Genomic DNA, 15,380 nt, shown 5'->3' on the forward strand with positions numbered 1-15,380 from the left:
TCTTTGAGGGTGAGGCTCTGCTAGGAGGCTCACCCTTTGGGCCGAGGAGTTCTCGGGGAGGATCGCATCCCCCAGATCCAGGCGCCTTCGACTCTCTCTCAGACTAATTTTGCTATGCAGAGGTGGTTCGCCTGGCAGGGCAGAGGAGGGGGAGGGTGTGACCGCTGCCCTGACTCGAGAACTCCTGCAACGGGTGTCCCTGGATGCCTTATTTTCTGCACAATAACTAATGCCCTTTTGCTGTCGACCATTTGGGATACATCAGATCTCATTCTTCTCATCGTTGAAAGCATTTTTTTAAGGTTTTGAACGGTGGTGTGTGGTGGTAGAATGCCAAAAAAAAACCGCTGACCAGAGTCCTGGGTGAAGAGTGAGATGACTATGCGGGTGCAACACCACGAGTTGTTGTCTCTCTCTTCTGACATGTTCAGCGTCAGACCATAATCACACGATCCTGAAGCCAGGTTAGGGAACAGCTTCTCATTCAGCAACTAACTAGTACCTCTAGGCTCTACGATCATCGACCGTCGACGACGACGACGACCACAGCTTCAAAGCTTATGTCTCCCCTCGCTCTCCTCCTCCGCCTCCCTAGCCCTCTTCGCCTCCTTCTCCTCCCTCAACACCTCCTCGCGACCCCTCACCTCGACCTTGCGCGGACCGTCCCTCGTAAACTTGACCAACACAACCCTCTCCCAATCGCCTCCGCGGCCCGACCCCTTGAGCTCGGGACCAGGCTTATCAAGCCCGAGCACGATACGATTATCCCCCTCGCGAATGAACAAGTTATGCGGGCTCATCACCTTGTGCGCCCACGGAATCTCAGACGAAGGCTGCTTCCGACCCGCTTGGGTAACGGCGGTAGGCGCTCTGTGAAGGAAATCCAGCAGGCCCCGCCTCTGCGACGCAAAGTACGCGTCGCCATGGCCCTTGCCGGGCGCCGGGGACGGTGCCGCGGCCTTGCAGAACTGTGAGACCAGGTACAGGAGGTAATACTGCGGCGGGAAGAGGATGATCTCGCCCTTGTCGGCGCGGTAGAGCCAGGTCCACGCGTCGTCGAACTTGGCAGCCGTGTGCTCTACGCCGCCGTCCGGGGTCGGCACGATGATTTCGTTCTCGGCGGCGTCGGCGCCGGTTGAGGCCGAGTGCGGGAGCATGTAAATGTACATTTGCGTTGTGAAGCGTTTGGGCACGTTGGTGGGCGTCACCCATCTGGTGAAGGGAATGAGGCGTCCTGTTTGGAAGCGTGAGTGATACTGAATCTTTTGCGTCGTCTTGCGATGAAAGCGCTTGACGTAATGGTTTGTTACTTACCAACGTCGGGAACGCCGCCCACGCTGTCGACCCATTCGCTAAAGCGCAACTTGCCGCTATGAATCTGCTTGCGAGCCTTCTCTCTTTCCGCCGTGGGAACGTTGACGAGAGTAGACTTGTCATCAGAGCCCTTCCGAGTGGCGAGGAGGATGCCCGTCTCCTCAAAGCACTCACGGATGGCACCTAGCCGATACGCGTGGCCGTCCTCATGCCTTTCACGGGCATCACTTGGCGGGATCTCTCCATCGTGAAATGGATCGAGGTTCCCGCCGGGGAATACATGTGCCGATGCGAAGGATGTGGACGTCTTCACCCGGTGCAGCAGAAGGACCTGGTTTGTCGGTGAGAGGAGCAAGATGCTATGGGCCAGGTTGTGTGAGCTGACACCGAGCCTGCATGTCTAATTATGAGCGGAACTCACCTCGCACTGGGCCGAGGCTCCATAACCTCTCTTTCGCGCTTAGGCGGCGATGAAGAAGATGAACGTTGCTGTGACATGATGATGATATTTGATGCGCCCGCTTGTTGTCGGACGGTGCGTGAAACAGGCGTTGCTATGAGTGACGTGTTTGGCTGGAGATCCCTGCTCGAAATGCGCGTCGCAATCGAACGTGAAAATGAGTGCAATGAGAAGCTTGGGTATCGAATTGATTGTTTCAATGAGTTTCTTAATGAAGAGAGTCTACCTGGATAGGATAATGGTGATAACGAAGGCATTGAGAACCTGGTGGTGACAGTCGATCAGCTCGAGTCGAAGGTCATGAGGTGTCTGGGACAAAGATCACCGACCCGGCGGGGGTTGACGTTTTTGCCGAGGTTCGGTGTGCGCCCTGTGACCGCGCCCTGCTGCTAACTCTCATCAACACTTAGGACGCCAGACAGTGCGGCCTAACCGCACATGTCATCTTATTCGGGGAATATCATTTCGAACATCAACGTCTCTCAATCGAATTTATCTTGAATGAAGAATAATCATGTGCTATGAAGGTTGTTGACGAGACGGCGCAAGGGATCATCTCAATCAACACCAGGAAGCTTATTGTGACGACCGTGTCTAACCAATGCAAGACTATTCAATGGGTATCGTAAATGCATAACATAGGCACCGAATCAGTACCGCTTCCGCTCCTTTCCTCTCAAGCTCTCGCGCCACAGACAGCAAACGCTCTTTGACTCACACCACTGCTTCACTTCCGTCGGCGAGACTTCACCGTCATACCCGACCCGGGATAGCTGTCCGGTGTTGAGCCAACCAGCAAGATCTTCAAGCACAATCGGATCATACATTAGCATCATCTCGTGGAAGGACGGGTTCTTGGGGTCTGTCGTTGGAGGCGACGAGGTCACAGCTTCAGTGATACGCGCGAACAAGATTTCCGATCGCTGGCTTTGGGACGCTGCGAGTGACATTTCTGTATCGTCGCCAATTGACACTGAAGCTTCCTCGGGGGCTGGTGAGAAAGTCGGCTCGGGTGAAGAGCATGGCGATGGTGACAAGGAAAGCGGCCCTTCTGATTCCGAATCTGGGATCTCGATGACCTTTGTCACTTTCGTTTTCTTCCGAGGCGGTGATGCCACTGCCGAGGCCGCCTTCCTAGATGTTTTCGGCTCTTTTGATGCGCCAGACGTTGCTTTCGACTTGCCCTTCTTACTGGCCGTCGAGGGAGTAGCTGTCGTCGACTCGGCATTCTTCCTCGGTCGACCACGGCCTCGTTTGGGAGAAGGTGGTGGCGGCTGAGCGGACGGTGGCGGCTCACTGGAAGGCATTTCAACTTCAGCTTCAGCTTCAACTAGGCTGGTCTTCCGCGGACGACCACGCGGCCTCTTGGGAGAAACGGCGGTTGCTGGTTTCTGTGACTTGGCAGCAGCTTGCGCCTGGGACGTGGTCGTGATGGGGCGGTTCGTGGGAAGCGATGAAAGGGCAGTCCTTTGCTTGCCCACCCAGCACTGGTCTAGAAGTGCAAGCATGGCTTGCCTTCGCTTGACTGGTTTGAATCCGTATGACGAAATCTCTCGCGCAAGTTGGTTGTCAGTGTAGAGACTAAAGTCTGGTTTCGCTATCTCTGGGGCCGTATCCTCCGTCGCTACAGGCTTGGACGCTTCAGAGGCTTGTACTGGCGGTGACTCCAGTGGTGGCAGAGTGCTAGCTTTTTCCACATGGTTTGGTCCAGAACCAGAAGAGACCAACAGCACTTCCACAGACTGAGATGTGATTTCGACTGACCTAGGAGGCGGCGAAGAGGGTAATGCTTGTTTCTGAGTCTGAGGCTTGCCATTCTGATCGGTCTCTTTTCCCAGAAGATCGTCAATATCTGGAAAGGACATGTCCGACAACATGTGAGCCGGTAATGGCGCATTTACTTTCTCTTGTGTAGAAACAATAGGATGTGGCGGCAAGTCGATTGCCATGTCTCTTGCCAGGAGGTCTTCGATATCCGGGAAAGAGACATCTGACGGCATATGAGGTGGCGGGGCCGCCATTGTTTGATCGATTCCAGCATAACCAAAAGGATTGAGGCCATCTGCAACGTGCGGTGCTGTTTGTGGAGTGTCGGCAAGATTGATGACTTCCAAATCCAGCAGCCTGCCATCCTCATCTCTCGCGCCTACGTCCCAAAGCTTTTGCTTGAGTTCTGGTTCAACTTCGTCGCTGTTGATCGGAGTCACAATATGATCTTCTCTCTTTGAATTTGATGCCTGCAGCGCAGACTGGAGATCCTTGAGGAAAGTAGGCGAGTGTTCACGTGCCAGCTGGCTCGAAGTCCCGAAAACGTAATCTTGCTTCGCAGCTTGTCTGAGGGCTGCAGTTGGTGACAACAGAATGGGTTCAGGTGGAGGAGCCTTTTTTGGTTTCTTTGCTTTGGATGTTCTCTTCTTTCCTTTAGGTTTGGCAGTCTCTTCTCCGTCCTCGACACTCTCGACTGGAGCCGCAGACGGCTGCTCCTGTTCTGTAGCATCTGGAACCGCATAGGCTGCCGTGGCCAGTTCGGTGATTGTACGTGGCTTCTTCCTCGGTGCTTTTACTTTCAAGGGCCCCTTCTGAGGTGGCCCCATTTTTGACGATTCGTTGATGGGCACTGTCTCGATCAACTTCCTCTTCTTCAACACCGGTCTGTCGCCATCGGACGGCTCAGCCGAGGGTCTCTTCAATTCCTCGTCCGGCCGACCAAACTTTTCGAAAAGATTGTCGAACGTTTCCTTCGACGCGGCACGCCCTGGGCTTTTCACAGTCGAGGATAGGAGGTCGATGGCCTGGGAAGATTTCGATCCTGAAGTCATGCCATTGTCGGCTGGCGGCGGTGTCCAGTCCACACGACGTCTTAATGCCGCCTCGAGCTCCAATGGCTCATTGGCATCCTGCTCTGTTTCTGCTGGTGGTAAAGGTGAATCCTCTTTGCCTTCAGACTTGGGCTTCGCAAAGTGGCGACTCTGAACACCACTCTTCTTTGTTGCTGCCTTGGGCTTTGCAGTCTTGGGTTTTTTCTCAGACTTTGCAGCTGGTTTCTTGGGGTTCGCATACTTCTTCCCTGGTGGACTGGCAGACGCATCTTTGATCGGTTTGGAGGGTGAAGGCGGTTGGAACGCCTTTTTCTCAAGAACTTTGACGCCCCTCTTGCGTTTCGGTCTGGGTACGTTCGCAATGGATATCACTGTGACCTCCTCCTCTTCTGGTGGTCGATGTGGCGCAGGTTCATCTCTACATGGCGTCGTCAAGTCAATCGCAGGTTTTTCCCGGCGAAGGAAGCTCGAAGGATTGGCGAAGTGATGGCTCGCATGTGTTGGTGTGGAATTGGCAGCTATGGGGCTTCGTATGGGTGGCTGCTTGGGGAATTGAGACTTGATCTGGTCAAGGGATGGCAAGATCGGTGAAGAGGAGAGTTTATAGGCGTCATGACGGGTGCTTCGAAACGGCGACCCCATCGTGAATCTCGGCGAACCCGTCGTGATGCGCAAAGCGCATGTTTTTGATGCGACTCGCAGCAGATTGAACGATTCGTGGGTGTGCCGGCGAGAGAAAACAATCGCTTGTGTTATACAGATGACGGAGGCATCAGTTGTTCCCTTGCGAAGTCAGACGGACCGGTGGAGGGAGAGAGGGGCGTATTCGAGTGGCGGTGGCAGTTTAGATGGAATTCACGCCGTCGACTTTGAACATCAACAAAGCACCCGCCAACGCGCAGCAGCAGCAGTAGGAAGCGTGGAGTGGAGGGGCCCGAGTTCCAGGCCTAGACGGTTGTGGGTACGTACCGTAAGGTATCTGCAGCAGGGGTAAGAAGGAGCACCCTGGTCATCGAAGCACAGACCGTTCTTTCCATTTTGGCGATGACAAGTTTCTTATCTTATCTTCAGTATGAGGTAAGCAGACGTCGCTAGATCCACGTGATCTCAACCCTTTCCTGCCGCTTCGGCCCGCCCACACGAAATTTCGAAAAAAGAAGGCAGTCAGTCTACCACAGCTCTCCCGCATCTCGACCCCGCGAACGACAACATCCACGCAAACCACCACCTACTTGCTTCTAGTCAACCCCGAACGCAAGCCGCAGCAATGGAGAACGACAAGGGCGAGATCGTCGATCTGTGAGAAATCCCCCTCCCCATATCGAACCATCCCACGAAATGCCCGCGCGAGACGAAATCGAGAGGAGGAAGCTTTCGCGGGAAAAGCGCGACTACACCAAAAATTCGATATCGAGAGTCCCATGCTAACCTCTTGTTTTTTCCTCGTCGAATAGCTACGTTCCGCGCAAGTGCAGCGCCACCAACCGCATCATCAAGGCCAAGGACCACGCCTCCGTCCAGATCTCCGTCGCCAAGGTTGACGAGAACGGCCGCGCCGTCCCCGGCGAGAACCACGTCTACGCCCTCTCCGGTTTCGTTCGTGCGATGGGCGAGAGCGACGATGCCTTCAACCGTCTGGCCCAGCGCGATGGCCTCGTCAAGGCTGTCTGGTCCGGCCAGCGCTAAATGCTGAAAGGATGCGACCTCGGGGGGGAAGGATGGTACGTCGGGAGTTTTATTGTACGGCTCGCAAAAGGGCTGTTTACAACAGTCGGACGGTTGGGCTGACTTGTCAAAAGGGTCTAGTCGTTCGGTCTGGTCGGTCGACATCATGGATCTAGAGTTGGTTGCATGGTATATCGCCAATTCGAGGCGTCCGGCTCTCTGCGGAGAGGAAAATGGCATAGGAATGGTTCACGACTACCCAACAAAATGAGATTTTCCGCGTTCGAGATCAAGACAAACTACCACAAAAGTCCCCAGTGACCACTCGCCCTCACCCCTTTCGCTCCCGATGCAATATCTTTGCTCCTCTCCCACGCCCCGGCTAGCGAAGGATTCTCGTGCCACCCTTGATGGTCTCCCATGGTCGAGGATTCTGGGGCTACTATGATAGCCTCCGTGCCGCAGATTGATGCAGGCCTTGAAAAAGCCGTGGCCGTTAAGGTGTTCGTCATGGTACAGATACGGGTCTCACACGTCTAGGCGCAGCTGCCAGACTGTCAATACGAATATGATTTCATCCCCAAGTTTTCCGCTGCGAATCCCTCCGAGACTGTGCACTGTGGCCTTGAGAGAGACGACTGACTTAGTATTGTATCCGATAGCTGCGACTTAGCGGACGCCCATCCTAAGGATCTATGATTGAGTCACATTGTCCAGGTTCCACTGACGAAATAAGTAGGGGACGAGCTATCAAGGATGACAAAGCTATAGATGCTCCGATCTACCTAGAGGGTTTTCCGTGTCTGATACCCACAGTCACAGCCTGGAGATACAGCCACCCGGCCGGCTGCCCAGCCGCATCTCCGGCTTTCTGTGGGCAATCTCGGGCTACGTTCTACTATGCTTCACAGTTCAATTTCGATTCTCAGAATCAACATGGTCTCATAATTGTCGCTCTAAACAGATTCTTGTCTATAGTCATCTTTGGGATAGGTCCCGCTCCAAAACATCTTATAATACATAACGGAAGTTGGGATTCTGTCCACATGTTAGTTATCAAAGTCTCTTGCGGGTCACAGAAGCTCGGGAAACTCACCTCCTTGTCAGTCAAGTCAACTCCCTCATCATCGTGCTCAGCATCAGGCGAGATACCAGCAGCCGCCGCAGCAGCATCTCTCTGCTTGTTGCGGCGAATGAGCAGCATCCGCAACCCAACAGCAATAGCCACCTGCGAAGCCGAGCACGCGAGGATAAGCTTGCACCCAGTCGCGTACAACGGCGCCTCCTTGGCCAAAAACGCATGAGGCCCAATAATGTTACCCACGCAGTACGCCGTGAAGACAATGGCCGAGGCCGTGATACGCTTGGTATATCCTCCGAGGTTCGTCGCCGGCATCTGCAGGGCCAGGACCAGGGAGGCGACGTAGCAGCCAATCATGTAGTAGCCAAACAGGACGCCGACCTTGTAGTGCGTTCTATCCAGCTTCCAGATCATGCAGCAGCCGATAATGGTGGGGATGAGCCACACCGCCATGACGGTCGTGCGCTGGTTACGGAACTTGGATGCGGTGTAAGCACCCGTGAGAATCCAAAAGACCTGGAAGGCGCCCTGCGGGATTCCCAGCGCCGTGGTCAACAGCGGGTCAGTGACGAGCCCCTTGATGATGAGCTTGCCAAAGTTGGCCACGCCGCCGTTGATGACCTCGTTGAGCAGGACGAAGAGCGTCAGCAGCCAGACCTGGGGGTCGAGGCAGGCCTCCTTGACTTGGTACCACTTGATGGTCTTGTTAAGGACGCCCGTCTTTGCGAGACGCGCGCGGCCGACGAGGAGGGCCCGCTCCTCGAGGGAGAATCTCTTGGCGCTCAAGATGCTGTCTGGGAGGAAGACGAGGAGCAGGCCGCCCCATACAACGGTGATGCCGCCGCAGATGAGGAAGACGGCCTTCCAGACGGGGAAAGAGTCGATTTGGCCGATGCCGTAGCTAAGAACGCCGCCGAGCATGCTGCCGACACCGTTGCAGCAGTAGAAGAGTCCTGCTCGCATGGGCTGTTCCGATCGCACGTACCTTGGTGCACGCGTTAGGACAATGTCGACATACCGAGGGGGCCAGATGTCGAGACTTACCACATGGAAACCATCATCATGAAGCACGTTGTGATAGGGGCCTCAAAGACTCCAAGGAGGAAACGGCACGCAGCAAGTCCCGGGAAGTTGGAGCACGCAGCCGTGATCATCAAGACGGAACCCCACGACAGCACACACCCCGCCACGACCTTGCCCATGCGCGTCTTCTGCGCAATGTAGACCCACGGGTACTCGGCAACCAGGTAGGCCAGGTAAAAGATACTCGCAAACCACGAGTACTCGGTCTGCGTAACGCTCGTGCTGGAAAAGAGATCAAAGACGGCGGCGTAGGACAGCGCCTGCTTGTCAATGTACTGCAAGACGTAGGTGCCGGCCAGGAGAGGGAGGATCATGAGGTCAATCTTGCGGACCAGGCGACGGTTCTTCTCCTTGTCGTTGACGAGCTCGGCGAGATACTCTTCTGTGATATTATTCTCCTGGAGAAAGGCCTCGGACTCGTCGAGGTGCGCGACCTCGCCCGTCGTGAAGGACTTTGTCGGCTCGAGGCCATCCTCGGCGACCTTGATGTCTTTGGACACTTTCTCGGTCATTGTTGTCGATGTAGGCGGGGAACTTCGAAAACAAAGACTTAAACAAGGTGAGGGTGGTGATCCTGAGAAGAAGGAGATTCAAAGATGAAGCCTCCCTACTACTTTTCCAAGGGTTTCCCGTCTCTCTGACGAGAGGGATAACTCCTTTAATGTCTCATTGCCAATTGGTCATTATCTCGACAACCCTGACCACGCCACGCTACCCAGTCCGGGGTAAACAACTAGGTAGATAGGTATGATAACGCGGAGGCCCAGGAGTCCGTCAATGGGACGTCTTATCTGAACCCAGATCCATATAGAACCACATTTTACGGGCGACGTTATCCGCAAGACTGGGAACTTAGCTGGGTACACAAGGAAACAATGGCAGTTGGCTATCGCGGGGAAGTCGTGCCGGGGGGGTCCCATGAGTCGGGGCCCGTCCGATAGCACAAGTCGGACGGGGGCTGATAAGCCGGGAACGGGGGACATTTGTTGACTCTATTCAACTTGTCGAAAGTCGAAAGGGGGAGTCCGGCGCCCAGATCTGCGTCCGAAAGCACGTCTCGCCGAAATCGGCCGTTTCGTCCCCGCGGGAAAGCCCCGGTATCAATAGCCTCTTTGAGTCGTTCTCACAATCATTTAACGCCTAATCAAGCCTTTCCCGCCACGGCGCCAAGCACCATTCGATAACTACGGAGTATTACTAGTCAGGTCATTCACTATCCGGACCTTGTCCGAGAAAGAGGGTGTGTTAAAGTCAACTGCAACTCATCGGGAAGCCGGTACGAGCAACCGCCGATTATCGATAAGAGCTTCGTGGGATGCACCCCGGTTGTGAGTTGTGAACTGCGGCTTGAGACACTTCAACTAAACTCAACTCAATCACTTGTCTCTACACACCGTCAAGACAGAATCAAAACTCCAAGAGACATTCACAATGGATTCAACAATCCAAGATGCCCGTCCCTCAGTGAAACTCACCCAGGGAACCGTCATCGGCACAGTCGTGTCAGACAGTCTCCCCCGGCCAGTCGAAGCCTTCAAGGGTATTCCGTATGCGCTCCCGCCAACAGGAGATCGCAGGTTCCGCGCACCGGTCAAAGTCCAACCCTCAACAAAGGAAATCGACGCCTCGAAATGGGGTCCCGTCGCACCGGGTAAGCAACTCTTCCCAGGCGGTCCAGCGTTTGAGTACAGCGAGGACTGCTTAACCGCCAACGTCTTCCGGCCCGTCTCGTCGTCTCAAAATGAGACACTACTGCCCGTTGCCGTGTACATCCATGGCGGCGCATTTAACAGAGGCACCGCCATGATGCACAACACGGCTTCGTTCCTGGCCAACTCGGGACAGGCTTTTATTGCAGTTTCCTTCAACTATCGAATCGGAGCTCTCGGTTTCCTGCCATCCACTAAGAGTTTCGAGGAGGGTTCTGTGAATCTCGGTTTGAAAGATCAACTCATTCTCCTCGAGTGGGTTCGCGACAACATCACGGCATTCGGCGGAGACCCCAACAACGTCACCCTCTTTGGCATCTCCGCCGGAGCACACTCTGTAAGTCCTCACAGTGACCTTCCTTTCTACCATGAAAGGGAAGACTCAAGTCTGACAAACAATCCCAGATCGGCCACATCCTCATCAACGACGAAGGCCAATACAACCCACCCCTCTTCCACAAAGTCATCCTCGAGTCCGGCGCCCCAACATCCCGCGCAGTCCGCCCCTACAGCGCCCCCATTCACGAAGCCCAGTTCGCAGACTTCCTCGCAGAGACAGGCTGCCCGCCAGACCTCTCCGCCGCCGAGACCTTCGCCTACCTCCGCGCCGCGCCCACCGAGGTCGTCCAAAAGGCCCAAATCGCAGTCTTTGACAAGTATAACCCGTCCCTCCGCTGGGCCTTCCAGCCCGTCGTCGACGGCGACATCATCCCCCGCCCGCCAATGGAATCCTGGCGCCTCAACAAGTGGCGCAAAGTCCCCATCATGACGGGCTTCAACCGCAACGAAGGCTCCATCTACATCTCCAAAAAGGTTTCCAAATCTGACGAATTCACCTCCTTCTTTGCCGACCTGCTTCCCCTGCTCTCCAAAGAGGACGTCGAGACCATTGACAAACTCTACCCGGATCCCCTCACCATCCCAACCTCACCCTACAAGGAATCCCTCGACGGCACAGGTGCGCAATACCGCCGCCTCGAAATCGCCTACGGCCAATACGCCTACGTCGCGCCCGTCCGCCAAACAGCCGACCTCGCCTCCCGCGCGGACCCGGCGCTCCCCGTCTACCTCTACCAATGGGGCCTCGAGAGCTCCCTCCTCGACCGCGCGCGCCACGGCGAGAACATGTACTACGAGGCTTGCGAGCCCGCGAAAACAAAAATCTCGCCGACGCAAAAGGAGCTGTGCTTGACGCTGAACGCGTACCTCGCCAGCTTCATCGTGGCGGGCGATCCGAATGCCGTGCGGGGCGAGAGCGCGCCGGAGAGGCCCACGTGGGAGCGGTACGTGGCGGAGGATCCCAAGGCGTTGGTGTTTGCGGAGGAGAATAAGGAGCTTATTGGGGGCGAGGCGGGGGTTCCGGCGCGGTTGTGTGCCGATACTTGGGCGAGGAAGGAGTCGGAGTTTTGGTGGACAAAGGTTGATGTGTCGCAGCAATGAGTGCGTCGTTGAGTAGAAATAAAAAAGTAAAAGCCTTGACGATAAATACTCCATGAGCCAGCCTTTCAATTTCCTGGTGTTGATGTATGACCACAACTGTTGAGAGTCTAGGTACTCACGGCACAAGAGCTTCTTACTCAAAGCCGAGACCGATACTGATACTTCGCAATCACCAATCTCGCACATGTAATTGGACAAGGCCGAGACTATTGATTGAGCTCATGAGTCTTTGTTTACTGAGGCGTGGCTGGAGAGCTGACTCGAAAATTGAGACTGGATCAAGACCATTGAGTGGCGCTCGAATACCCTGTAACGCAGACTAGGAGCATGAGTTAAGGTCAATCTATAGGTCCATGTGGCATAAATATATACCGAGTCGGAATATCCGTTGGGGTGCTTGATACTATTGATCCGTAGGCTTCTTCGTCGTGTTGCTATCGTGGGAACGGCCTTCCCCTATCTCACTACCTCACATTGCTATTAGATGTGAACTTTAACGGAAAGTCCTAGCGATGGAGCTTATCAGGTATTAACAGAGTTCAGATGAAAGCATGGCTAGATGATTGTCTCAGTTAGATACTTTTTCTTCCCATGCCGGATGGGGAACATGGTATACCGTTGTTTTGAGTCCTGAGAATAAACGCAATCATCGCCACTTTGTACGCATTTGAAAAGCAAGAATAAAAGACCAAGTTAATTCACCAAACAACACCACAACATAATTCCGCGCGGTTTTCTACATAAATCTGTTCAGGCAATTATCTAGTATCTAACTCAGTATTAAAAAATAGTTGTTCTGCGTCCGTTCCTCAAATGACCCCAATGAGGCTGCAGGCCCTTCTCCAGAGCCTCACCACCAACCTCCACCCAAGTTGACCATCACCACTCCGGCAAGATAACACATGCGACCACACCCACTGGAGAACTCGGGATCCCGTCCGCTCTCCCATCGATAAACCAGTGAGGGCCGGAGTAGTAGTCGGGTCGGAGACGACCGGCGAATGCCCGGTGTTGCATGTACTTTTGCCTTTTGCCGTCTTCGGACACTCACGCGTGAACTGAATGACGGTATCTACCAGCTCCCAACTCTGCTAAAGCTCCCAGCAATCTTCATCTCACCCTTGGCCTCCCGACTCGCCTCACTGTATTCAACGAGCTTGAGCGGGCGATACTCGGGCGACCACATCTGCTCCCGGATCCACTCGTCCAAGTCCTCGTCCCCCTCCGGGATCCCCTCCTCCGTCGCCACGCCCTCCTTGACGGCCGCCTTGATCACCGCCCGCGCGACCCTCACACTGACGTCCCTGACGACATCTACACCCGGCAGCAGCGGCGCCGTCTGGTCTTTGAGTGCGGGGCTGAGTGACGCGACGCCCTCCACAGCCGCAACGAGCATCTTGTCCGTCACCAGGCTCGCCCGGCAAAGCACGGAGCCGAGGCCGATGCCCGGGAAGACGACAGAGTTGTTGCACTCCGCGACTTCGATCTCAATCTCTTTCCCGCCTTCGCCCCAGGGGCCCTTGACCGGTTTGAAAGGGGAACCTGTCGCGACGAGAGCCTTGCCGTCGGTCCATTTGTAGATGTCCTCTGGCACGGCCTCATGGAGACGAGTTGGGTTGGAGAGAGGGAGGATGATGGGCCGCTCAACGCCGTCTGCCATGGCACGGACGATTTCTTCCGTAAAAGCCTTGGGCTTGGTCGAAGTCCCGATGAGGACATTGGGCTTGACACTCTGAATGACCGAAAGGAGAGACGCGTCCTTGTCCTTCCAGTCTGAAGGGTCCTTGGCGAAGCCCTTTTGGGCTGCGGATACCTCGCTATCTGTGGTCAAGAGACCGGGCTTGTCGATCAACCTGTGTCTCTATTAGCCGGAATGGTGCAGTTTGTAAGGTTTGCGGGTATATACGCACCAGATCTGCTTGGAAGCATCCTCCTTACTCATGTTTCCTTCGGCGGCAATGGCGTCTCTGACCTGGTCCGCAATTCCGACACCAGCTGAGCCAGCACCAAAGATGACCAGGCGCAGGTCAGTGAGCTTCTGCTTACTGACGTGTAGAGCAGCCGTGATTGCCGCCAAAGTTACGCATCCCGTTCCCTGCACATCGTCATTAAAGCACGGGATATGGGGGCGGTATTGATCCAAAATTCTTCTGGCTAGTATTCCATCGCATATCAGCAGGGGCCCCCATCCAAACAGAACCACCATACTTGCCATTGGTGAGACCAAAGTCCTCGAAGTGGATGTAAGCGCGAGGATACAGCCTCCTGGCAGCCTTGACGAACTCGTCAACGAAGCGATCATACTTGTGTCCCCGCACACGCTTCTGTCTGAGTCCCAGATACAGATCATCGTTCAAGAGCTCCTCGTTATCAGTGCCGCAGTCGAGCACCACAGGCAGTGTTCGATTGGGATGAACACCAGCGCACAGGGTTGTGAGGACGAGCTTCGCCACGGAGATCAAAACACCACCGACACCCTGGTCTCCGATACCCAGGATCTCTTCACCATCTGGTGTAGCTAGTCAGCGGATCATTCGGGCATAACAGATTCGGAAGACAAGGTGGCATAGGCGGGGACGGGGTACATGCCGGTAACCACAATGTAGTCGATATCCTCTGGTCGCCCCCATTGGGCGAGGTCGTGATAGACCCGATCTACATCATTAATGTTCAAAAAACAGCCGTCAGGTCTTCTGAACAGTCTCGAAAAGTTCTGAATCGCATCTCCCTCGGTTGGCGTGTACACGATGCTGAACATTTCCGGAAGATGCTCTTGTAACAACTACGCACCAGTCTCAGATCACTTATGCTTCAACATCTGGTAACATTCAAATACATACCCGATAGTACAAGACCTCATTCTGCTCCTTCAGCGACGTCAAAAAGGTATTCTTGGCCAGGTCATCTTGGCGGCTTTTGTACTGCTCATAGGCGCGGTGCAGCTGCTGTTCGAGGGAATGAATGCTCTGGGGAAGCAGACCGGTCAGGTTGAACTCGCGGCGCTCGTCATCAGGGAAGGCTGTTCCCTTGTTGAGATAAGGTGTATTGAGCAGCGCGCTGCCCGTGACGGCGCAGCTGATGGGGCCGCTGGTGCTCAGAGGCAGATGGGAGAACTTGGACTCCTTGCGGTCCTTGGTGGGAGCCATGGTGTGAGATAGACGGGGTAAACGGGAGCGGCGGGTGGTGATGATATTCCGAAGAGGGTTCACGATGATTCTGGGTGGCATCGAATGATGATGAACTCGAGTGAGGGTAAAAATACGTAGAACACAGACCTGGAGCTTTGCACAGTCAGGCTTATGAGTGTGTTTAAGTGGGAGTCGAGATGGTCTGATGAGAAGCACATGCAAGCAGCAGAGACGGGAAGTCGTGATAAGATGTCGACGTCGCCGTCCACTTTGGATTTCAATATGTACATTTTCCTTGGCACAGAAACGCTAAAGAACAGCTACGTACCTCACGTTCGGGAAAAAGGGGGGTAACGTGAGGTATCGAGGTATCTCAGAGGAGGAGAGGAAAGAGCGGCTTGATGGCGTTGCCGTCCTGCCGTTTGTGAGCGCTGACTGCCAGGTGACGTCAGGCCTTTCTTTGTGGTGAATGGTGACAGCAACTTGAGTAAGTGCGTGAGGTGGGGGAGGTGCAACTTCCATTGCATGTCGGTGGCCCGAAAGGGTGGAGGAAAACACCGGAGACGACCGGGACTCGGCCGGTGTGAATGTGACCTTTTGGCTCGAATCCATGATTCTTGCCAACGTTAGGAATGCACTGATGAGCTCGTCTTGTTGACTGAGAGGCTTGATTGAGGGTGT

The 15,380-nt window shown here is 54.7% G+C and overlaps 6 protein-coding genes across 6 annotated transcripts; 2 read left to right on the forward strand and 4 right to left on the reverse strand.

The window, feature by feature from the left end:
* Positions 1 to 551: 551 nt before the first annotated feature.
* On the reverse strand, positions 552 to 2,031 carry CTAM01_12512 (NUDIX domain-containing protein; the record flags this gene model as incomplete). Its single annotated transcript, XM_060528518.1, has 3 exons — positions 552 to 1,234; positions 1,315 to 1,673; positions 1,736 to 2,031. The coding sequence occupies 3 exons, from the start codon at positions 2,029 to 2,031 to the stop codon at positions 552 to 554; spliced, it is 1,338 nt and encodes a 445-aa protein (XP_060376793.1).
* A 393-nt stretch (positions 2,032 to 2,424) lies between these two features.
* Positions 2,425 to 5,235, reverse strand: CTAM01_12513 (AT hook domain-containing protein; the record flags this gene model as incomplete). Its single annotated transcript, XM_060528519.1, has 1 exon — positions 2,425 to 5,235. One exon carries the CDS (start codon positions 5,233 to 5,235, stop codon positions 2,425 to 2,427), a length of 2,811 nt encoding a protein of 936 aa, XP_060376794.1.
* A 625-nt stretch (positions 5,236 to 5,860) lies between these two features.
* CTAM01_12514 (40S ribosomal protein S21) lies at positions 5,861 to 6,279 on the forward strand (the record flags this gene model as incomplete). The annotated part of the gene is made up of 2 exons (XM_060528520.1): positions 5,861 to 5,892; positions 6,048 to 6,279. The coding sequence occupies 2 exons, from the start codon at positions 5,861 to 5,863 to the stop codon at positions 6,277 to 6,279; spliced, it is 264 nt and encodes an 87-aa protein (XP_060376795.1).
* A 990-nt stretch (positions 6,280 to 7,269) lies between these two features.
* Positions 7,270 to 8,934, reverse strand: CTAM01_12515 (major facilitator superfamily transporter; the record flags this gene model as incomplete). Its single annotated transcript, XM_060528521.1, has 3 exons — positions 7,270 to 7,296; positions 7,355 to 8,324; positions 8,384 to 8,934. 3 exons carry the CDS (start codon positions 8,932 to 8,934, stop codon positions 7,270 to 7,272), a joined length of 1,548 nt encoding a protein of 515 aa, XP_060376796.1.
* Positions 8,935 to 9,853: 919 nt separating this feature from the next.
* CTAM01_12516 (carboxylesterase) lies at positions 9,854 to 11,571 on the forward strand (the record flags this gene model as incomplete). The annotated part of the gene is made up of 2 exons (XM_060528522.1): positions 9,854 to 10,468; positions 10,537 to 11,571. 2 exons carry the CDS (start codon positions 9,854 to 9,856, stop codon positions 11,569 to 11,571), a joined length of 1,650 nt encoding a protein of 549 aa, XP_060376797.1.
* Positions 11,572 to 12,643: 1,072 nt separating this feature from the next.
* Positions 12,644 to 14,717, reverse strand: CTAM01_12517 (malic enzyme; the record flags this gene model as incomplete). The annotated part of the gene is made up of 5 exons (XM_060528523.1): positions 12,644 to 13,424; positions 13,482 to 13,666; positions 13,767 to 14,080; positions 14,251 to 14,353; positions 14,412 to 14,717. 5 exons carry the CDS (start codon positions 14,715 to 14,717, stop codon positions 12,644 to 12,646), a joined length of 1,689 nt encoding a protein of 562 aa, XP_060376798.1.
* Positions 14,718 to 15,380: the final 663 nt, after the last annotated feature.

The sequence above is a fragment of the Colletotrichum tamarilloi genome (assembly GCF_030869305.1).
Source record: "Colletotrichum tamarilloi strain Tom-12 chromosome Unknown Scaffold_78.1, whole genome shotgun sequence".
Classification (NCBI taxonomy): Eukaryota; Fungi; Ascomycota; class Sordariomycetes; order Glomerellales; family Glomerellaceae; genus Colletotrichum; species Colletotrichum tamarilloi.